Genomic DNA, 22,058 nt, shown 5'->3' with positions numbered 1-22,058 from the left:
ATGAACGGGTGCAAGCAGTTTAAGACAGCGCGTCTTGAACGACCCTCGCGTTCGCTATTTGTCTTTGTCAGCAACCCTCCGCTTACCAGCTCTTCTTTGAGTGGTGTCTCAACGCGACACGACGCATCAATGGCCATTGTGGAAATAAAATCAATCTCGAACAGCCTTAACCTGAAGCTTGAGCCTCTGGCACCGATAGCAAGTGGCCTATGTACTTTCGGTCTCTATGCACATCTTCCCGGTGACTTGGAAACTGACGAAGTGGAAACAGTCTACACCGACAACCCCATTGTCAGGTCTTTATCAGGCGACTTCCTGCTGAGCATACAACGGTGATCACCCTCGCTACATCAACTGCCCTCGCAGTTCGGAACTGCTGTAATTAGAGCATATATCGCGCCGACAGAAGACAAGGCAGACCAAGAAACGTCTTTGTCCGTGTCTCGCTCAATACGAGGTAGGTGCGAGCTGACCCTTTCAACCATTATGTCCTGGTGAACTGCCTCGAAAGGACTACACAGTGATGGCCGGCTCTTTGCGCCGTTGAAGCAACAACCCTGGCAGATTCTATGCGATTGCGGAACCCCTTTGACTGGACCTGGGAGTCCTTAGCCAGATGTCAGGGAAGCGAGATCACCACGCAGTCGAACTGCTGCCTCATTCCATGCCGACAAAGGTGAGTGCAGGAGTCCTCGAAGAATAAAAGTCTCCTTTCGATCCCAGCTATGCTTCCACTTCTCTCGTCAGCACAAGACACAAACAGCACGGTGGACAAGAACTGAAGATTTCCCTCCCCGACCACCCAATCAATTTGACTAGGAACTTGCTTGCAGGACGAGCCTTCTATCACACAAGATGGATCACCGCCAAGCCAATCAGACTGAGTCATCTCCTCCGCTACGGATTGTCCAATCTCGTCATTGCCCCGGTTGTGGTAGGGATCTCGCCAGATACATCTGGGACCGACCCAAGGTTTGCACTCCCGCGCAATGCAATGCTGCAGATTCTCTCAATCACACTAGTCCCGCCGATTTGATACTCCCTCTGTCAGCAAGCCTCCTTGAGCCAGACCACATCAGCCAGCCTCGTCGTATGATCCTGAAAGTTACTACCAAGACCGCATCGTCCCATACTGGTTGCTGAGTGAAAAGCTGATTGCACATTCTGGACAGCCTGCGGAAGAGCATAGTATGTCACCTGGAGATAGAGTGACAGCGTGGCCGTCGAAATGTCTGGAAACTATGTACTGGAAAAAGACTGACAGCTCACAACTGAGACGCAACCTTGTAAGATTGGTACGGAATGCGAAACTGTACTCCGCGAAAGTGTACAAATACTTGGGATCGCAAAACATACACGGTACGAGATCAGGAAATAAAATCGGGCTGGGCAGTAATGCGTGTTTGTTTGGATTCTTTTCTTGTTGAGTCTTCCTATCTGCGAGTTTTCGGGGCCCAAAGGGAGCTCCCGTGCTTAGGCACAAGCCACGCGAACTGCTACATGCAAGGCTGGGCAACGGTCAAGTACATCCCTTCATCCCCCACACAGGGCTTTCCCTTTACACGAAGAAGAACGAGTGATCTCCAGGTAAAGTATCTTTCCCTCATGAGCGCGGAAGACTTTTGGCCTTGTATGCAGTGCTGTGGTGTCGAGTGTCTTGTGGAAGGTTGAAAGTCTGTCGCACTTAACGCGGACATATCTTCTGAAATAAGATCGGACTGTGGATGTCGACCAGGATGTGTTGCAAAGCTGGCGGAAGTGATTGACCGGTAATTTTGCGTGTAGAGACGCTGAAGCTCAAGGTCGGGCATCTTAAAACCCGTCCCTGTACCATCGAATCGCAGAACCAGCACTTTACCAACCAGCTGCGGTGCCGGTTGCGGTTGTCTCTTGGGCCCAGTCACCGCCACCAGTGCCTGGATCGTTCCAGGTGGCATCAGCCTGTGGCGCACCCTCAATACCCGGCGCAGTACCAGGCTCGCCCGTCCAGTCCGCATTGTCGGTGAATCCACGGTCGACGGCAGCGGGACCAGCCTCCTCCACTCCGGGCACTTTCTCCTCATCCTTTTGCTCCTCGGCCTCAGGGTCGCGGTAGAAGTACAGATCCACGACGACATCCCACTCGGTCTCACGGTTCGGGAGCGTGCCTCGCAGGCGCAGCACCTCGCGAGCCAACAACCACCAGATCAAACCGATGGCGTGTCTGCCCTTGTTGTTCGTGGGAATCGCGACGTCGACAAACTCCGTAGGCGAGTCGGTGTCGCAGAGGGCAATGACGGGGATGTTAACGTAGGAGGCTTCCTTGATGGCTTGGGCATCGGTGCGCGGGTCGGTGACGATGATCAGGCGCGGCTCCTTGAACGAACGGGTGATGTAGTTGGTGAAGTTACCGGGCGTGAAGCGACCAGCGATGGCGACAGCTCCGGTATGGGCGGCGAACTTCAGCACTGCACGCTGGCCGTAGGGACGGGCGGAGATGACGCAAATGTCGGCCGGGTTGTCGATGGCGGCGATGATGCGGGCTGCGAAGACGATCTTCTCCCTGCGAAGGACGGATGGTCAGTTCGGGGTTCAGAAGCGGACAACGTCGCATGCACTATAATCGGCACAGGTACAGCTCTGGGGACCGTTATTTACCAGGTCTTTGAGATGTTGATAACATTGATACCGTCCGGGCGAGTCTTCCACAGGTATGGCTCCATGTGAACCTGCAGGTTCTTGGATCCCAAGTGACATTGAGCCGCAAGCAGCATCTCAATGTCCTGGGACGTAGGATTGAAGATGGAGGGAAGGTTTGCTGGGCTCGCCATGGTTGCGACTGAGTTCTTGGATCAGCCGAGAGGCGAGTTGTAGAGAGCGAGAGGTGGTGAGGTTGAGAAGTCGAAGCTGATCTGATCGCAAAGGGAAGAGTCGAAATCTGTGTGTGGGATCTCGAAATCTTGGCGCGAAACAGCGCTAACCTCCCATTGGCCCAAACATCTTCGGAGATACTTTTCTGCGGCAGAAGTTCAAGTCCATGCTGTTGAAACTTGGGACACGAGACTGCATTGAACCTCCATCGACAGGACATCGTCAACCATGCCGCCGCGGATATCCACCGCTGTGTCGAGCAGCGTATTCAACTGTTGGTTGACTATCACCTTCTTTCAATCCGCTGCTGACATCAACTAGTGACCAGTCTCCTCCAGAGCTTGCCCTCCGCAACACGGAGTCAAGCACTGACAAAATGCTCAACATGCCTCTTTTCAACCACAGCTCCGCTTGAAGCAAAGCAGCGCGCGAAGAAGCGAAAAGTCAGAAAACATATTGACCCTTACCGCCTGGCTCAAGCACGGCAGCGCAAATCAGCCAACTTGGCACGACAAAGGATTCTACAGGCCGAGCGCAAGCTGGAGGAGGGCGACCCTGTCAAGTCACGACCCACTCCATTTATCAACTCGCTCCAGCCGAATGCCCCGATCGCAACAATTCGAGAGTCCTACCTCAACTATTTCCTCAAGCCAGAAGACGTGCAGAAGACGCTGGAGCATTCCAGGTGGCTCACGGAGCCGCTGCCAGAATCCCATCAGCTCGTTGGAGCGGAAGAAAGACTCGCCCAAAGAATACAAGAACATGCAGTTTCGCATGAGAATGCCTCGAGGGCTTTGATGGCTATCGCGTCGCTGGAAAACGCAAGCAGCAAGAATCGAACCCAGATCAACATCCAGAGGTGCATCGAGGAGTTCGGCCGGCACAACACCGATGGAGTGTTGGCACCGCGGCTCCAGAGCAAGCAGACTGTCAAAAACGAGAATGTAGCTGCGGAGGTGACCGCCACTGCTAAAAGGATTGGAGCAGACACTGGGTCCTCGGAAGTCCAGATTGCGATTTTGACGGCCAAAATTAATATCCTGGCGAACAACCTGAAGGCGAACAAGGACAAGAGCAACAAACGCCGACTGAGAATGATGGTCCACAAGAGGCAGAAGTTGATGGCATATCTCAGGAGGCAGGACAGAGGGGGGCCAAGGTGGCAGAATGTTGTTGAAAAGCTGGGTCTCAACGACGCCATGTGGAAAGGGGAGATCAGCTTGTAAGATATCGTGTCCAAACGAACGCGAACATTGTACAATCATGCCGCAGAACATGTTCATACATTGGGGGCCACGCTCAAGATTCCGGTCTGGTCTTCAGCTCACGCCTCGCCCTCCATCAACATCAAATGCGGCCCCAGTGATAAATTCCGCCTCGTCCGACGCAAGGAAGCACACCATATTCGCAACGTCACTTGGCTGACATACTCGACCAAGGGGGATCGTTCCCAGCAACTTCTTACGACCCTCCTCTGTGTCCTGTCCGCCGAGGACTCTTCCAAGCCTGTCCGAAATCAGCTTAAGACGTGGACTGAGACAGCTAGGGTACTGTAATTACTTACATTGCCGTTTCCCCAACCGCCGGTCGAATACAATTATACCTGATTCCGTCGACCGCATATTCCGCCGCAAGCCCTTTTGTTGCCTGGAAAAGCATTATCAGCAAGGGGACGACCCGTGCTCCTAGAGCCCATGTCCCAGAGAAGAGCTGGAACAGGAATTGAACCTACCACTGTTACAGCCCCTTTACTACTCGCATACCACACCAGATTGGGCCGCGGGCGCGGCTCACTGATACTGCTTAGATTGATGAACAAGCCCTTCTTTTCATGTTCCTTCCACCACGGCACGATGACCTTCGTGCTCAGATACAGCGGCTTCACATTGACGCGGAAGACCCTGTCGAATTCGTCCTCCTCCATCTCATGGCTCGGGCCGGCAAGGTGCACCACGCCCGCACAGTTGACCACCACGTCTAGACGGTCGTTGCCTAGCGACAGGGCTTCGGAAAGGATGTTCTGCCACGCCGACAGCTGGGTTATGTCGGCTCTGAGGGTGCCCACGGCGCCTGGATTCAGAGAGCAGAGGGACCGTGTCTCCTCGTTGGCCTCTTCGTTGATGTCCACGGCGAGGACTGTGGCGGACTCGGCTGTGAGTCGTTGGACGATCTAAAGGGGTGGAGTTGTGTTAGAGATGCACGGGCTGTGCTCGATTGTATCATGTACTGTGTTCGGGATGTGATATATGCTCATTCATATATGTTGATTGCATCGGGGTTGAATTAATTATTGTCTTTCACACTTCCATCCCTTCCACTCAGATTCTATTTTGCTTCCACTCCAAGCAACAACTCAACAACTCTAGGACTCATACTAAGAAGAGCTGTCATGGAACGCGACGTTGACTTACACCTCTCCCGAATCCAGCTCCCGCACCAGTCACGACGATCACTTTCTTCTCAAGGCAGCCCATGATGATTGATTATTCACCGAGTGATGTTCCAACCGGGCTTATGTTGAGGGTAACTCAGTCGATCGCGCTGGGAGTGAAACCTGATCGTGGGAATTGTACCGCAAACGCAGGAGACCATGGACGAGCAGCACCGATCAGTGTAAAGAGTCAGGTGTTACCGCTCGTGCTATGTAGGCTCAGTCTCTCATACTGTACGGTGGTATACACCGTCACTATCTATCTGCCCACCCTATCTCTCTAACCATTGCTTAGCTACTGTAAGGTTACTCCGCTCTTGGACCGCGGTCCCCTTTGTCCGTAACTTAGCGTATTGTGGAGAAAAAGACCGAGGAGGAGATGGCAGCGTGGGTGGGGTGGGGTTCCGGAGGCGTGGGAGGACGAAGTGCATAGGCGAGGTATTACTTGCCTCACATATGTAGGCACATGCCGACATGCTCACGTGCTCAGGTACAGTACACATCACGGTGGTTTCCATGAATCAACTCGAGTCCCGCCAACGCGTGCTGTCGCAAGAGTAGGTCCTTCTCTGCGCACCTGGGCTGCTTACCGTCCTCACCTTCCTGGGGCGTTGGTACCGGTCGGGATATGCACAGTGGTCCAGTTCTGTATGTACTGCTCACTATCATATGCTTAAGGCATCAACGTCAAAACATGAATATCCCGTGCGGGCTCAGGAGAGAGGAAACTCTAGACTCGAGAGGGGGGACGCCATCCTGTAACGCACGCCTGGCGGCGCCTGTCTGTGCATCGTCTACTTCGACCTTGGCTCATCCAATTCGTTGGCTGCCTCTAGTTAGTCTCCATCCCCAGCATTTCGTCAATCCGTGAGGGTTCCATACCGGAAACCTAGGTAGCTCATGGTCAACGTGCCCTACCTTCCCTACGCGCCCTACATCTCTCCACATTCCACGATCCTAACGTCCAGGACGGGCCTCTCCCCGGTCCCCCGCCCGCCTGGACCCGCGGTCCTCGTGTTCTCAACCATCCTGACCACACGAATACTTTCACCGCCGTCATCTTCTTCGCCCAGCACCTGTCCAAAGACGACGTGTTTGTTGTCCAGCCAGGGCGTCGCCGCGCAGGTGATGAAGAATTGGCACCCGTTGGTGTTGGGGCCGGAGTTGGCCATGGAGAGAAGGTAGGGACTGGTGTGGGAGTTGCGTTAGCACTAGCACATATGGACGGAGAACGCACAAAGGTGCCTCGTTTGGGGGGGAGGGGGGGGCGCTTGGACATGGATGTGGTCTTGGCCTGCACTTACCGAGTGTGTTTGATGGCGAAGGACTCGTCGGCAAAGGCTGCGTTGTTGTAGATGGACGTGGAGCCCGTGCCGTCGCTGTGCAGGAAATCGCCTCCTTGGATCATGAAGTTTTTGATCTGCGCGGAAGAAGTGTTAGGCGTTGATATTTGAGTGAGCTGTAAGGGGCCGAGTAGAAAAAAATGACACATAGTGAACAAGTGCTTTTTATGTCGCACGTGTCCTCCGCAGAGTGATTCGCGACTGATAGCTTCAAGGACATTGTTGAGTGTTGTCGTTGAGGATCAAGACAGCTGGTGCCGTCACTTCCCTTGCACCATAGACTCTTGATCTTCTTCTGTGCTTTCATGACTTACCACTCGGTGGAACTTACTCCCCTTGTATCCCATCGGTTTGCCGCCGGGACCTTTGTGCTCGCCGGTGCAGAATTGACGGAAATTCTCTGCCGTCCTGGGCACGGCGTTGGCGAAGAGATGCATCTTTATGCGACCAAGGGGTTCGCCTGAAAGGGCGTGTTAGTAAATGCTGGAAGAGCATGGAAGCGTGGAATGACACCAGCACGATATGAGAGTCAGGTTGGCTTGGTTCTGCGCAGGGAGGACCAAATCTTTTGACGCCTATGTCTGTGAGCAGACATTGTCGGTACATCTGGCCTGTATCCTGGGCCATGAAGGTTTCTTTCTTTCATGATGGACTCGTGCAAAGGTGTTCGGGACTCACCGCCAAGCTGGACATCGAAGAATACGATCGGTTCGCCCTCTCCTGGCTTGGGTACGGGTATCTTGCTAGTTGCCATATTAATAGTTGCGCTGTGGGTAGGAGGACGGAGCAGTGTTCGTTGGATGTTCGTGGTTGATCAAGGATTAAGAGAAGAGGTGGAGACGCGAGGCTGCGGTGGCAAGGATTCGTCTCTAGCAAGGAAGCAACGACGGCGAGCGCCTTGCCGGCCTGGACTATTCTAAGACTGCTGCTTGACGTGATAGAGTTCTGTATTCACATATTTACAGTGACTCTTTTGCCCAACCAACCACCATGGAGTAGTGTGTGGCATTCTCAGGATAATTACCACCCGTAAGTAAACACCAAAAGGTATCCTCCGCGCCAACCTCATCCACAGGAATTCGCCAACAACATGGCTCAATAAGCCGCGATATCATATCTCTTATCCTCCCTCTTCCAAAACTTGAATCCCTTTTTCTTTCTCGGTTCTGTCGGCTCGAGTGGTGGTGGTATGCTGTGCGGCACTGGTCTCGATTGTACCTCTTCGTTCGAGTAGACTCTGGCCTCAGGAATCTCTCCTATCTTTGTGCTGGCGGTCATAAATGTCATGGTAGATGTAGGCCGGATTCGACTTTGTGTTGGCAAGGGACCCCTATCTATAGGGACTTTCGGTGGCCGGGGTGGAGGTCCTTGTGGAGTAAATTTCTCAACACTCGTTTGCATACTTTCGAAGAAATCCGCGGGCATGATGAGCATGCTGGGCTCTCTTCGAGGCCGAGGGTACTCGGTTGTATCGTGCCTTGCTGAGGTCTTGTTCCCTTCAGCACGACCTTTGGCGCTTGTGGACACTGCATTCGAAGTGTAAGTGCTCCGGTCTGCCTCATCGTGCTTCGTCTTTGGCCGATCCGGGCTTGGAGGCGAAGACTTCACCACTACAGAGTCAGACTTCGACCGCCGATGCCTGTCTCCATGCTCTGTTCGAGCTTTTCTGGCACTGGCTCCAGACACCACCGACACCACGGACGACCCGCTTTTGGATCTGACCCAGCCACCCCGAACCAACAGGGGTGTCGGAGGTGGCCGCCTCGTCTGTTGAGACGTTGTCAATGAGCTAGAATGTCGGCTCTTGCGACTGTGCCTATCACCGGACTTCTGGATGTCTTTGTCCTCGAGTGCTAGGCTTGACGGCGAAGCAAGGCTGAGGCGTGAGCTTAGCTGTGCAAGGGCCGCCATGGTGTCGCCAGCTGCGGTCTCAGACAGGCTGTACAAGGCTCGCTGAGATGTGGAGATTGTTTTGGAGTCACCTGCCAAAGCGTGGTTGATCAAGTTGATCAGTCCGGTGTTCAAGACCAGGAGGGTGTGAGCCAGGCTGGACTGCGCTGGTCCATCCCCAAGCTCGAATTTGCGGCCGAACTTGGCCACTTGCTGGTCGTACTCATGTTTGATTTCGACAGGTCGTTTCTTCAACGAGTGTCGCAGCCATTCTTCCTCTTCTTCTGGTCGAGGGAGTCTTGCATTACTTTTGCGCTTTTTCCCACTCAGTCGCTGGAATATATCCAGCCCACTACCGAAGGCGGAGATGATTGAAGTTACCACTGAAGCGACATCTATCCCACCCATGTTGATGACCGTATGGGGTCTTCAAGTTACAGGAGGAGTCTTATTGTCACATAATCTCAAAAATGGAAAAGCGAAAGATCAAGTATTCCCCTCAGAGGTATCTGACTTGCTGTGTGACCACTAAAGAGGCTGGCGTGGGAAGGCGATCGGGAAGCGAGCGTGTCACGAAAGTTCAGGTTGAAAGGCAACCTCAGATCAACGCCCTGGAAGCGGTAGCTATAAACTCACCTCCTCTTCTTCCACCCCGTGGGACCCTGCATGTGCTTGTCCAAAGCTTCGAATGGCAGGTGCAGCAGTCCTCTGTCCAACAATGCGTTCCTGCATGCATTTTGGGACGGCTGAGGGGAAGAGCCGTTGGCTTCCAGGACAAAGACGGGAAATGCGGCCATACTGATACCTGAGTGGCAGGAGATACGGGGCGCTGCAGCAATAATGACTGGGGCGCATGTTCCAGGCGCTTGTAGACTCGAGCTTGGTCGAATCGACGCACGAAGGCGCAAAGAGAGAAACATGCATGCAGAAACGGAGCTGGTAGGTGTCCCTTGATAGGTCTGAGGGAACAAAATGATTCATCAATCAGTGAAGCGGAATATGGCGAAACGGAGGGCGACAGAATACGGAGTACTAGGTACAAACTTTTAGAGGCACAAAGGGTGCCTGCTCATACAGTACAAAGTACGGCGTACGGAGTACACCTTGGCTTCCTCGGCTTCTAGGCGGCGCCTAGCGCTCCTTCTGGTTAAAGGTCGCCCCGCCAAACGTCCAAACTGCGCAACCGTCATCGACACCGATCGTAAAAGGTTGTTTCCAGCAGCCGTTACTGTCGATGCATTTGTGACTTCTGCCGATTTTTCGCAGGGCCTTGTGGACACGTCTCACATTGATTAAGGGCACATCTGAGCCCAAGTCTTATCAGTCGCCATGCCCGCTGTCGGCCCTGACCTCCCGCCTGACCTGCAAAAGCGGAAGCGAGACGACGACCACGACGATGATGGGGATACCTCAGACTCTTCCACTGGACCTCCACCACCTCCTCGAGACGAGGAACAGACAACGGCTCAAACCGCGAAACGTGCCAGAGTCATAGGCCCGGCTCCTCCACCGGCGCCATTAGACGAACGTCCAGTCTCAGGTGACACACGCCTTATCAGTGCAGCGGAGTCGGAGAGCGAGGATGATGACTTTGGCCCAAGTCTTCCCTCTGCCAATGCAACTGTTGCACATTCCTCGATACAGTCCCCAATAGGACCCCAGATGCCGGTACCTACAACGTCTGCAGCACCAGCGAAGCGGGACGAGTGGATGACTATTGCGCCTTCAAATGGCGACTGGTCTTCGCGAGTCGATCCGACAAAACTGAGAAATCGTAAATTCAATACTGGAAAAGGAGCGAAGGCTCCTTCCCGGGCTGCGAACAGCGGCGGAGATTCTTCGTGGCACGAAACGCCTGAGCAGAAGCAGGCGAGGTTGAAGAGAGAGGTAATGGGTATGCAAGACACTGCTACACCAGCAGCACCCACGAAATCAGGTTCGGGGAACAACAACTCACACGACGAGGCCACCGCGAAGAGAATGAAGGAATACAGTGTAGGTTTCTTCTCTTGCCTGCCTCCCTACCCTGCATCGTTCCCTCTTTTGAGAATGTTCGGCTCCCACAACCTCCAATCACCAGCACTGTTGTCCTCTTTGCCCCGGTCTTTCGTGCTGACGCTCACGACAGGAGGCCCAACGCGGACCATCACTCTACGCCAGCCATACCTCTTCTCGGGACAAGCCCCCAGATGACGATCCCAGTGCCCGCGCCTTCGATCGGGAAAAGGACATCGGCTCGGGATCGACTATCAGCGCTACCAAGCGCAGGGAAATGGTCAAGAAGGCCACTGATTTCTCATCGAGGTTCGAAAAAGCGAGATATTTGTGAGAGACTGTGTTTGTGGTCCGATTTCGGTCGTTCAGCCAAGCTCCTATGCTTTCGGTCTTTACGGCTCCTCCACGCTCTGGCTTGCCTGTTGGTCCCGGTACGTCCGACGCCCTGATCATGCGCAACGAAGATCCCATGATGCCGATGGATTGGCAGGATCTCCTACTGAGCAGAAGGGAAGGCAAAAGGACAGGGGACCCTCACGCCCTCATTTGCTGCTCGTTGATGACCTCGCCTCCACCTTCGGCGAAGGGCATGGCCATGAGGACGAGGTTCTACACCGTGGCAATCAAGAGGAGAAGACGCAGGTTACATATTCACGGAGTCGCGGATGGCGGTGTACGATCACTGTGTGCACGGGGTTGACGTGGCCGCTGCTGCTCCGCTGCTTGGTACTGGTACGAGTAATATCAGGCTCTACGGAGTACCTAGGTACTGAGTGGCAGCAAATTCCCGCCGCTACAAAGGTCCACCTCCGGCCCAATCAGGAAGTCATCGAAATGCATTTCCCTCGGCAATCTCTCAGCCAGTTAACTCAACACAGCAATAACCCTTTCGGACACTGCGTGCCATCCACAGCATCGTCACTCCCTTTGAAAGAAACTGCGAGGATTGGGGGAAATCACCTCCGCCGATATCCGCAACTGTGAATCAGATTGAGGCCTGTCTTTCATTGAAAACAAGCACTCCAAGCTCCCTGAGACTACCGGGCCCCCGCTGCACTATCGGCGGGACTCGAGCCCAATGATTAACCGGGCAGATTCCGGATTATTAACGGCATGGGTTTCCCAAGCATGCCTGCCACCGTGGAAAAGACCTTGCCTTTAAGTTCCATCTCCGACGGCAAAGCCTCACTTGGGACAAGTCTCGCCGACCGAGGCTGCTAAACCTGCGCAGGTTGCTCCCAAATTGCCCACTTTAGGGCTGACTGCTCATTACCACCTGCCCCTTTCGACCAGCATAATCCGCAAAAGTTCCTCGTCCCTCTTGTCTCTGAACCGCGGCTCTGGATTGCAACCCTCCGGGCCGATTATGCTGCGCCTCACACATTGCTCTTCTCGTCAAGGTGGCAATGGATGCAATGGTATCCAGGACCTACTGTGACAGCATACCATGGAAACTCGAAGTGTCTTGTTACACGGTGCAATCCACTGTTGTGCCACCGACGTATGAAGCCTGCACTATTGAAAGGCCGTTTCCTATTCTCCGGACCATCGCGGGGCTCCCTAGAGACAGGGGCTCGCTGGACGGGTACCTTCAGCCAGCCTTGCAAGCCACGACTCGTCTGGCTTGTTTCATGTCTTTCTGGAACAACTGCCGATGATACGAGGCTTCCAGCGCTGCATTCAAATTGGGCCTGGCGGAGCTGGTGTCCCGTGCACCATTCTGTCCATCGGCGGCTCAACCGTCGAGACTTTGCGTGATATTGTCGACGTGGACTAGTACCTGGACCGAGCCAATATTCCTCCCTCGCCCCTTCTGGTGCGACAGACTAAACTATCACCCAGGGGCCATCACAGTACTTCGACCCGTGTACCCCATAGGCTTGAACATACTGCGACATCTGATTCCTCATTTCCGGTCCAATCACCGCCTGTTCTCCCCTTGCCTCATAGGTATTCTCGGCCGAAGGTGCAAGGTTTTCTCGCCATCGGAAGGGGCCTTCCTGCGTTTTTGATGCCTTGCCTCACTTGCTTAGACCTATGTCAGCCCGCCCAAGACGGCCTTAGCACAATGACCAGTGACTAGCAGCTAGGCACAACTGTCACACTCTTCTGCCCTCTTCGCTTGGCTTCCCGGCTATACAAGGCAAACAACCGAGTACGAGTACTCATATGGCACGGCACGGCAATGCATGACAGGGCTCAAGCCTCGAAGCGGACCCGGGCAGACTAATGTTAGCGGCCCGGCTGATCTAGTGCCGCCATAAACGTGCGATTAGTCGTAGTTCGCCTTGATAGCCATCTGCCCGGAGGTCTGACAGTGAGTCAGTTATTTGCCAGTAGCTAGCCATCTCTCTAAGCAGATGTGACCACTCACATCAGCTGGAGCCTCGTGCACCACCACAGTACTTTGGTACAAAGTACACAGTACGTCCTTATCGGCCAGCTCGGTATACTTCGGAATGGTGCACCTTCTCCCTTTCAGGATGTTCTTCTCATCCTAATAATTAACCCCAAAAGATCCTTGTCCATTTCTCCAGTTGAAGACGCTAGCCCCCAGATTTGATCGATTTGGGTCCCATCGGTGACGACGAGGCGAGCTGTAGTCACAGCGGTCGCAAATCCATCCGCGGCAGAGCAGGTCGATCCTGAGGCTAATCCCTGCGTGCCCACTCGTACCACTCGAAGTCATGTTGCTCTGATCTCGCTGAGGTAATAATGCTGGATTTCGGAGCCTCCACGCGTCGAGGAAGCGGTGTACCAATTCCGCTTGACCCTCGTGATTGTGGGTGTGTGAGCGGGCAGCTGGTGTAATACTCACGGACGTAAGGGCTGCAAAGCGTTTATCCGGCGCTGGGTGCCGCCCTCTGGCCCATCTGCTGGGTGCTTGGAGGCGGGACAGGTGTGAGTGGTGTCTCAAAGTGGAATATCGACATGCAAAACCCCGGCCTGCCTGTTAGCACTGGGAGTGCTCCCATCGTGTAACGTCAGGCCAGCAACAGCAGTTTCAGGGAGTCTGTAGCCCTGATGTGGTTGAAGACAAGCCTGAACACAGTCTTGCTGCCGGAGTCTGGCCAATCGATCAGTCTTGGACGAGCAGTATACTCCAGGGGATGTGCTCTGCTGGCAGTTTGCAGACGCTAGGTCCGCAGCAAAACCCGTGTGCTGCATGGAATATGCTTGTATAGTACCCCGAGGCACCGCGCATATTCATCCCTCCACCTTTGGCTTCGACCGTAGGAGCAGTGTCTCTCGTGGGTATTGCAATACGCATGCGCAGCCAGTAAGTGCTGGCTTTACGGCTCCTCCTTGGTAGCCTCCAATGCGTATGATTCTGCTCAACGGCTGGTGGAAGTCAGTATTTGGGCCCCTCACGTTCCGTTCTTCGAGCACTTACCCATCGTGTCGACGGAGACCAGGGACATGCCTGGATATCGATTGTTTCCTGCATCATAGGAGTTGAGTCGTATGGGAAGACCACGTAGTTGAGAGCCGCCTGCTTGCTGTGTTTGTCCGAGATGAATGCTTCCACAGGCCGGATGAGGTCCCGCTCATCTCTGAGACCAGCCCGTCTGTTGTTGAGGGCTCTCGTATTTTCGATTTTCATGACCTTCCTCGCTATCAGGTATGCGATGCAGCTGGTCCAGTTGTTCTCAGCCACCTTCAATGACCCGAGATGCTTCAACGCTGCCAGGCGTGTAGCCGGATCCCGGCATTTCGTGGCCGTGAAGAAGAGGGGAGGAATGAAGCCCATGTGATAGTCGAGGTTACCAGGGCCGCCAAAAATCTTGGCAGTTTCGTCCCTCTTCCATGCTTCTGCAAACTCGTCATACTTGTCCACAATCCATCTGAACTCTTCACCAAACTGTTCGTAGACGCTCTCGTGCTTGCTGAACGAGGCGCGGAGCATTACTGAGAGCATGGTGTAGTGCACCCTGAGCAGCTGAAGAGCCAGAGCGAAACGCTGTCTCCGAGTATCCATCAGGTTTGCTTCGAACGTTTCGAAATGCATGCGCCACGATTCTAGTAACGCTTGGACCTTGTATCGCGGTGAAGGCGTCCATGCGGGTCTTCTATGGTCCGTCAACCTTGCGATATGATGACCGATACCGTCCAATGAATGAAGAGCTCGATGCATTTCATTAAACTGTTCGACACAAGGCAGTTCGGCCTCTCCAGTGATAACTGTGGTGCAGGCACACTCTTTGACGGGGACATCCCCCATGCCGTAGGTGGGTGCCTTGTCAATATATGCAAGGAATATAGGACCTATCTTCTGGACGATCAACTTTGCCGCTGATGAGATCTGTAGATCTGTTTGTTGAGTTGAATTTACCCATTCTTCTATGATGTTCAAGCCAGCTTGGATATGTTTCAGCCCAGGTTGGATTGAGCCTTTCATGAACTCGCAACAGGCGAACAGTAAACAGGCCATTAGGACGCTTTCAATCTGGGGGGAAGTACATGTTGCTTGAAGGGCTTTCGTATAGTGAGTCTGGTAAACTGTGTTCTTGTCGATGGGGACACCCTCGAGAGCAGCGGCTTCGACCAGAGACGAAGTGGCAAGCAGCAAGTGCTTGACAGCAGGCTGTGCCAGGCCGATTTTGGGCAAGAGATCGGTCCAGAAAGAATGACCTGTCGGCAGGCATGAGTGGCGAAAAGAGGGAAGGTGAGTAAGAACTTACCGAAGTAAGATGAGAAAATAGGGGCGGCTTGTTCGTGCCAAAACTGGAAAGAGCGTTTGTCGTTGGAATCGCCCACGGAGCCGATGGGAGACACAAACTGGACAATTGTCGTGGTCATGCCATCAGCCAAACTGTCCTCTTTGTTGTAGACGGGCTCGGGCTTGCGAGGCTTGAAAAGCCATGTCTGAGGGGGTTGGTAGCCTTCGCACTTGCGCAAAGAATCGGTACATTGGCGACACGCTGGCTTGGCCTCATCGCATTTTATCCGTCGTTTCTAAGTTCGTTAGCGGGAGAATTGAATGCTTCCCTCGATGCATGCGATACACATGGTAGCAATGAAGTGAAAGTGAGGAACATCCAAGTCGCCCGGAAAGCGGCTGTGGTTACCTACCCGGCATGTCATGCACCCAGTCTTCACCTTCTGATGAGGTCTTTTGGCGCGCCCTTGAGCCATGGTGCCATGACAAGGATCCAAGAGGCAGAAGTCGAAGGCCGACAGACGAGAGAGGTCAGAGCGAAAGTGGAGGGTCGGTGGTCGACGCGTCGGTTGTGTTGGGTGTCGTGAAGCAAGATTAAAGATGGCAGTCAAAGAAATCCGACTCCACGACGCTCCTTGCCAGAGGTGTTGAATTAGCCTAGTTATTGTAAACTAATACGGAGTACGGAGTATGGAGTACCTAGTTAATTGATTCGATTAGCAGGTGGTAGCCGGCAGCCAACTTCCCGCTCGGCTGGGGAGGAGCAGCTGAACTTACTACAGTAAACTAAACTCCAAGTGGCGGCCGATCCGGTAATCGCAGCCCAAAACCCTGGGGTTGTGCCACCGATCACCCATCCCTCACGCCGGCTTTCACAGGTCTAGACATCTCTACAGTCATCCTGTCTGAAGCAATGGCAAAAGTCCCTCCAGTCTGTAATACGCTGTCCGGAACTGCTCCATAGCAACCACAACGGCGTGCACATGCGAGTCTAATTCGTCGTCCGTGTTTAGGTAGCTACGCGCATCACCCCAGGGAGGTGAAGGCCCAGCATATTTGGTGCCTGGGCAGGCTGATGGAGGCCACCACGAAGGCTACGGGGGCTTGGTCAAGTGAATGATTGCATCGATCGACTGTGCCGTCCCACCAGGGGATGCATGCTTACACATCCTCCGGATCGTGATCTTGCTGAGTTTGCCATCGTCCCACGGTTCCCAGCAGGGTCCATCGCGGTCAGGACGAAGCTACGGATTGTTCCTAGTGATTATGAGCAGCGACCGATCCTCGGCGGTTGATTGGTTTACAGTCTTGGAGAGAGCGCCCTGTCACCAATACCCGATGCAAATACTTCGTAAAGGGATGTTGACAAGGCACCACGTCCACAGTAATACATAATGTGAGCCCCGAATTGCCGAGGCCGCAGGGTACCAGGTTTCTAGCAGGGCAGGCGTGTCCTTGGAGCGTCTGAGCATCACGCGTTAAGTCCGTTCGATGGCTGACACCATTTCAAATCTCCAGTGCTCTGTGGGTGCCCAGTCTTTCTCAATGTGAGGCGCATATTGAGGCTGTGTCTTTCTCGTCTTCCGAAACCCGGAGTCCACATCAAGTCTAGGGTTGTCAAGAGCGTCATCAGGTGGCATCTTTGAGATTGTCTTAGCGGCTGCTGCGGGCTTTGGACTTGAGGGGCCATCATCAATGATGCGACCCTTCTGTAGGGTTTGGTGTAAGCAAGCGAGGACCTGTACTCTACAAGCCAGCTTCCCAGTAAGGCTGAGAGGCAGTGACGAGGCTGCTTGTGGTGAGGTGGAATCGCACGCAGACTGACTTGAGTCAGACACTCATCAATCATGACTGATCTAGGTGCAAAGAAGGCGGATTGTTGTAAAATGAAACACGTCAGACATCAAATTCACAAAGCGAGGTCGCTGGTGCATCTTCATGCCGACTGCTCTGTGAAACGCCAGAGTGTCGTTTCGCAGTTGTTCACTTTGCAACGGCTGCCTCGATGTTCCCTATGGGACTGCCATTCATGTACCACCACCTTGTACCTTGATACAGACTTTCCTCCATCCCACCGTTCTCATCCCGCCAAATGAAGCTCCCAACCTCGCTCTTCCTCAGCCTAGGCTGCGTGCTCCACGTCGATGCGCTCTACAGCAAATCATCGCCTGTGCTTCAGGTCACTGCGAAGAACTATGACTCCCTGATCGCACAGTCCAATCATACTTCTGTGTGTCTCTCCAAGTTGCCCTTTTGCGCCTCCACCAACGGCTAATGCTCATGTCAGATTGTCGAGTTCTACGCACCCTGGTGTGGCCACTGTAAGAATCTCCAACCCGCGTATGAGAAAGCAGCGAAGAGTCTTGCGGGTCTAGCCAAGGTCGCAGCCGTCGATTGTGACGATGAAGCCAATAAAGCCTTCTGCGGTCAGATGGGTGTTCAAGGGTTTCCCACTCTCAAAATCGTCAAACCGGGATCGAAGCCAGGTCGGCCTGTTGTTGAGGACTACATGGGACCAAGATCCGCCAAAGGCATTGTGGAGGCTGTGAAGGACAAAATTCCAAATCATGTCAAGAAACTACAAGGTGATGCTCTGGCTACATGGCTCGAGGACAAAGCTACCCCAGCGAAGGCGATTATATTCACGGATAAAGGTACTACCAGTCCATTAGTCAAGAGTCTGGCGATCGATTTTCTCGGCACCATCGCCTTCGCGCAAGTGAGGGACAAGGCGACCGCTGAGGCGCATGGAGTCTCTAAGTTTCCCACGATCCACCTCATCCCATCCACAGGAGCAACACCTATTCCGTACGAGGGAGATATCAATAGGGACTTCTTGGTGAGCTTCTTCAGCCAAGTCGCCGCTCCGAATGCAGACCCCGCTCCAAAGGCGAAGACACCCAAGTCTTCAAGCAAGAAGCCGAGATCGAAGCCATCCTCATCGGCTTCTGCAGCCTTCTCAAGAGCTTCTGAGGCTCATAAATCATCTGAGTTTGAAGAGCACCTCGCAGGCTCCAGCACGATTGTGCTCGATGATACGCCTCCGACCGAGTCCCCTCTGCCCATAGTCGACACGGAAGAGAAGCCAATGGTCATTCCGCATGCGGTGGCTCCTATTCCTATCCTCAGCTCTCCTGCCGAGCTTGAGGCTGCTTGCTTGTTACCAAAGAGCGGTAACTGTATCTTGGTCTTGCTTCCTGCGGAACCTGCGCCATCTCAGGCTACGACTTCAGCGTTGTCAGGATTCGCAGAAATTGCAGACAAGTACAATAAGCGCAAGGCGATTGTGATACCGATGTATGCTGTGCCTGCTGAAAATCAAGTCGCGACTCAGATTAGAAATGACCTTGGTCTCGGCCCAGATGAGAAGGTGGAAATCATCGCAACAAATATGAAGAGAAGATGGTGGAGGCGTTATCAGGCCAATTCTTACGATATTCTCGACCTTGAAAGTTTCATCGATGCCATCAAGCTCGGGGAAGGTCCAAAGTCGACGTTGCCAGCTGGGTTTGGGGCGGCCGCCGCGGAAGCTTCAGAGCCAGAAGTTGTAGGGTCGACCGAGACTGTTGACTCTAACGAAGATACCGCCGAGCCTGAGCCTGAACCTGAAGACACGCCAACTGCGGAGACCACCTCGGAGGTCTCGAGCGAAGCTGAACCGGAACCAGCAGAGACTCCAGTCGCTGAGCACGACGAACTATGAACCTGAAAGTGAAGAGTTACCTGCTTTACTGAGCTGCTATGAACCCAATTGCGCATACGGAACACTTTCACCTTTGTCTGAGAACACCCTTTCCACCCACCGACCAATCTGGTGGCGCCCGTTGTCTCAGGCTCTTCTGACTCCTTAAATCTCAACTATACCAAGTTGTCACTTACCTTTGAGTTCATTGCGCTCTTTTCCCTGTCACTCATACTTCTGCCTTCAAGATCTCTCCTGGCAGATCTCCTTTGCCTGCTCATGGTTTCCCCGTCACTCAAACCTATCCTCAAACTGATCTCAAGAGCATCAACTCCCCTCCTTCTTGTCTTCGCTTACCGAAAAGTGAGAGCGCCACCTCGTGCGATAAGCCCTGTCTCCATTCACACGTCAAACCTTGCGCCGACCTCCTTTTCGTGTTTGCTGTCTTTTGTTACAAGCTCGGTTCTGGTTCTGGATTCTGGACATTTCTAAATCGCAGCTACTGTACAAAATACGCTTTATTTGCAATGGCACAAATACGCGCGGCTTTTGACTGGGCTCGAGAAACCAAGATCGGCGAAAATCCTGCGGGTTCAACCTCTGAATCGCCTCAACTATCTCAGGTCGCCTCCTCCGAAGAGACTGCGTGGGCAGACGTACAGCAAGAACCTTGCCTCAAGCTACTTCCAGCATCAGAGGATCCTGTCCCGGCGGATGCTACCGCCTCGACCAATGGTGAAACGGCTCAGCTGAACCTTGACCAAAGTCATGCTACTACCATTACCAACATCCTGGGGCAGTCTGACCTGGCCCAGCCTACAGTGGAAGTCATGGCCACATGTCAGAGTGGTATTCGGGCCACCGTCAGGAAAGCTCTTCAGTCTGGGGCTCTCTGCATACCACCATTCAAGCCAGACGGCGACACCAACCTGTCAGCAAACAACCGAATCACTTACCAATTTCCCCCGGCCTTACTAGACCCTGACTCCATCTCGAAGCATCGAAAACGATTCGATCGTTCAGCACTACTCCCCGATAGTGACTTACCTTTGAGTTCGCAAATCATGGGCTGTAGTCAGAGTTGGGCAATGTGGATCGCCGAAATTCCAGACGAAGAGGATGTGAAACGCGAGAAGTTACTAGACCGAGTATTCGACATGGCCACTAAAGCCTGGTTCGAAGCCTTACGACTCGGCTACAAGCCTGATGTAGGTGGTGCAGAAACAGCGGCACCGCGTACGCCTACCAAACAACCCGTCGTCCAGGGAGAAGACATTCCCTCAGGGCTGCGCGGGAGGCCGCGCCCGAAGAAGGAGACCGATCCCCTGCAAATACCTGTCTTGACCGCCTTCAGCCACAAGAACGGACCTCGTTGGCTGATCACAGCAGGTGAACTTGAAGCTGCTGGCATATCCATGACGCGACTTCAAAGACGCGCAGCCGCCAAGAGTGACCTAGCAGAAGCCGGCGACGAGCTCCTAGCGAGAGTACTCGAGGTTTACAATGGTCAACTTACCGCAAGAGACTGGTTTGATGTGGCAGAGAGGACGAATCTGAATCCTTTGGGGCGGGACCTTCAGATGTATTGCCTCTACGAGGTGATGAAGTCACGGGAAAGTATCGCACAACTGAGGAGCTATTTCCCAAACTTCAAGACGGCAAAGCAAAAGGAGAACACACAAAAACGTATCGACGAGGAGCAAGAACGCCAGGATTTATTCGCAGCTCTTGCATTGGAGCTTGAAGAAGACGACCCGCGATCACCTACCCCTTCTGTCTCTTCCTCTACCAGCACTCGAGAAGGCTCAGTCAGCAGCGCTCACATGACGAAGACGCCTGAGACATCCGATCTCGTTCAATTTCACTCACTCGTCGATGCCGTAGAGAGCACTGTTGGCAAGGACGATACAGCGGCAAGCTATGTCGACAATGAAATCGTGCCGGCCGCGAATGAGGAGGAGATGACTGAAGTTCCCGAATCTGCGCCGATTGAGTCCAATAAACGTTTTCTGGATTCCGAAGAAGACGATGCACTTGTTCCGTCAACACCAGCTACAAAGAAGCAAAAGAGGGAGGATGAAGAAAGGGCCTGGCCAATCGAGGTACCCGCACCACTTGTCCAGCTCGGAGTCGATAACCGTAACGATGGCCCTCCCACATCGACTGCCGTCACAGCGCCGACCGTCGAATCTCCCACATTCAACAACGTACAGCAACCCAGTCTTTTTGTCAAGCTTCGTACTCGACCAGGTTTTGATCCAGAGAAGCTCACAAGCACGAAAGTCTTCTATCAAGACGGCTTCAGGTATCGCTATACAGCTGGGTCGACCCTAGCGCAGCGCTTCTCCATAGGCGATACTTTGCACGACTATATCGGAAGGTCCACTCATCAGCACATGGGAGCCAACGACGAGCGGAGATTTGGCACATATCAAGGCCTTACCCATGGTGACGACCCATCTCGCACAACGATTGTCCACGGGGTCTGGGACTTGAGGGATGGAAGTCAGCCAGCAGGGTTTGAACGATTCTACAATGGGAGTGCAGAGTACACAGCCGTCGGCACCGACAAAGGCAGAGCTGATGGTCGTGGTAGGAGCAAGACGAAAGCCAATTCAGACATCACCCACCACGGCGTCGTCACTAGGGCGAAATCCGCAAAACCGCGCGTGCGTCTGTTGATGAAGCCGATACCAGCTCCGCAAGGCAACTTCGTCGATGACAGCATTTCGACGAATCGACCCAAGCGGCGGAGCGCTACGAGGAAAAGCTACGCAGAGGACTTGGACGATAATGACGACCCTGATTATGATCCCAACAACTGATTTGGAAGTTGAGGACAATGCACGACTCTCGCACGCATGCCGACACATACTTTGGCGAAGGGGAGTTTCGGACACCGCCTGCCAAATACATCTTGACCTGTTTCTATCGGGTTGATCTATTGCATGAACCGGGGCAACCCTCACGATTGATCTTGTGGAGCACAGATTTCGGGAATGCTTCGCGGGTTTTCATCTTTTGCTGCAAATCTTCGTGGAACTTGGACAATGATAGAGGGCGCTGCGGAACTGGAGGACTTCTCGTCCTGAACTGCTTTATGGAGGTCGTGGTATTTGAGTTGGAAACTGGCTGGCTGGCTGCCCATCGCACGAATCTAAGTTCGCGCAAGCTGTCATAGCAGAGGAGCATGCACATCAATCGACG

At 53.6% G+C, this 22,058-nt stretch overlaps 9 protein-coding genes across 9 annotated transcripts; 4 read left to right on the top strand and 5 right to left on the bottom strand.

The window, feature by feature from the left end:
• Positions 1-1,854: 1,854 nt before the first annotated feature.
• On the bottom strand, positions 1,855-2,810 carry A1O7_07604 (40S ribosomal protein S0; the record flags this gene model as incomplete). The annotated part of the gene is made up of 2 exons (XM_007761601.1): positions 1,855-2,542; positions 2,638-2,810. The coding sequence occupies 2 exons, from the start codon at positions 2,808-2,810 to the stop codon at positions 1,855-1,857; spliced, it is 861 nt and encodes a 286-aa protein (XP_007759791.1).
• Positions 2,811-3,078: 268 nt separating this feature from the next.
• A1O7_07603 (uncharacterized protein) lies at positions 3,079-4,076 on the top strand (the record flags this gene model as incomplete). Its single annotated transcript, XM_007761600.1, has 2 exons — positions 3,079-3,124; positions 3,172-4,076. The coding sequence occupies 2 exons, from the start codon at positions 3,079-3,081 to the stop codon at positions 4,074-4,076; spliced, it is 951 nt and encodes a 316-aa protein (XP_007759790.1).
• A 93-nt stretch (positions 4,077-4,169) lies between these two features.
• A1O7_07602 (uncharacterized protein) lies at positions 4,170-5,324 on the bottom strand (the record flags this gene model as incomplete). Its single annotated transcript, XM_007761599.1, has 4 exons — positions 4,170-4,356; positions 4,415-4,497; positions 4,583-5,020; positions 5,262-5,324. The coding sequence occupies 4 exons, from the start codon at positions 5,322-5,324 to the stop codon at positions 4,170-4,172; spliced, it is 771 nt and encodes a 256-aa protein (XP_007759789.1).
• Positions 5,325-6,213: 889 nt separating this feature from the next.
• A1O7_07601 (peptidyl-prolyl isomerase H (cyclophilin H)) lies at positions 6,214-7,061 on the bottom strand (the record flags this gene model as incomplete). Its single annotated transcript, XM_007761598.1, has 3 exons — positions 6,214-6,469; positions 6,586-6,701; positions 6,939-7,061. The coding sequence occupies 3 exons, from the start codon at positions 7,059-7,061 to the stop codon at positions 6,214-6,216; spliced, it is 495 nt and encodes a 164-aa protein (XP_007759788.1).
• A 658-nt stretch (positions 7,062-7,719) lies between these two features.
• Positions 7,720-8,922, bottom strand: A1O7_07600 (uncharacterized protein; the record flags this gene model as incomplete). Its single annotated transcript, XM_007761597.1, has 1 exon — positions 7,720-8,922. The coding sequence occupies one exon, from the start codon at positions 8,920-8,922 to the stop codon at positions 7,720-7,722; it is 1,203 nt and encodes a 400-aa protein (XP_007759787.1).
• A 921-nt stretch (positions 8,923-9,843) lies between these two features.
• On the top strand, positions 9,844-10,843 carry A1O7_07599 (uncharacterized protein; the record flags this gene model as incomplete). Its single annotated transcript, XM_007761596.1, has 2 exons — positions 9,844-10,509; positions 10,643-10,843. The coding sequence occupies 2 exons, from the start codon at positions 9,844-9,846 to the stop codon at positions 10,841-10,843; spliced, it is 867 nt and encodes a 288-aa protein (XP_007759786.1).
• A 2,873-nt stretch (positions 10,844-13,716) lies between these two features.
• Positions 13,717-15,645, bottom strand: A1O7_07598 (uncharacterized protein; the record flags this gene model as incomplete). Its single annotated transcript, XM_007761595.1, has 4 exons — positions 13,717-13,851; positions 13,904-15,141; positions 15,192-15,465; positions 15,583-15,645. The coding sequence occupies 4 exons, from the start codon at positions 15,643-15,645 to the stop codon at positions 13,717-13,719; spliced, it is 1,710 nt and encodes a 569-aa protein (XP_007759785.1).
• A 1,616-nt stretch (positions 15,646-17,261) lies between these two features.
• A1O7_07597 (uncharacterized protein) lies at positions 17,262-18,872 on the top strand (the record flags this gene model as incomplete). Its single annotated transcript, XM_007761594.1, has 2 exons — positions 17,262-17,399; positions 17,457-18,872. The coding sequence occupies 2 exons, from the start codon at positions 17,262-17,264 to the stop codon at positions 18,870-18,872; spliced, it is 1,554 nt and encodes a 517-aa protein (XP_007759784.1).
• Positions 18,873-19,378: 506 nt separating this feature from the next.
• Positions 19,379-21,676, top strand: A1O7_07596 (uncharacterized protein; the record flags this gene model as incomplete). Its single annotated transcript, XM_007761593.1, has 1 exon — positions 19,379-21,676. The coding sequence occupies one exon, from the start codon at positions 19,379-19,381 to the stop codon at positions 21,674-21,676; it is 2,298 nt and encodes a 765-aa protein (XP_007759783.1).
• Positions 21,677-22,058: the final 382 nt, after the last annotated feature.

This window comes from Cladophialophora yegresii (genome assembly GCF_000585515.1).
Source record: "Cladophialophora yegresii CBS 114405 chromosome Unknown aczIN-supercont1.5, whole genome shotgun sequence".
Taxonomy (NCBI): Eukaryota; Fungi; Ascomycota; class Eurotiomycetes; order Chaetothyriales; family Herpotrichiellaceae; genus Cladophialophora; species Cladophialophora yegresii.
Note: the sequence above shows the minus strand (reverse complement) of the source record. Positions and strands in the feature narration are given on the sequence as shown.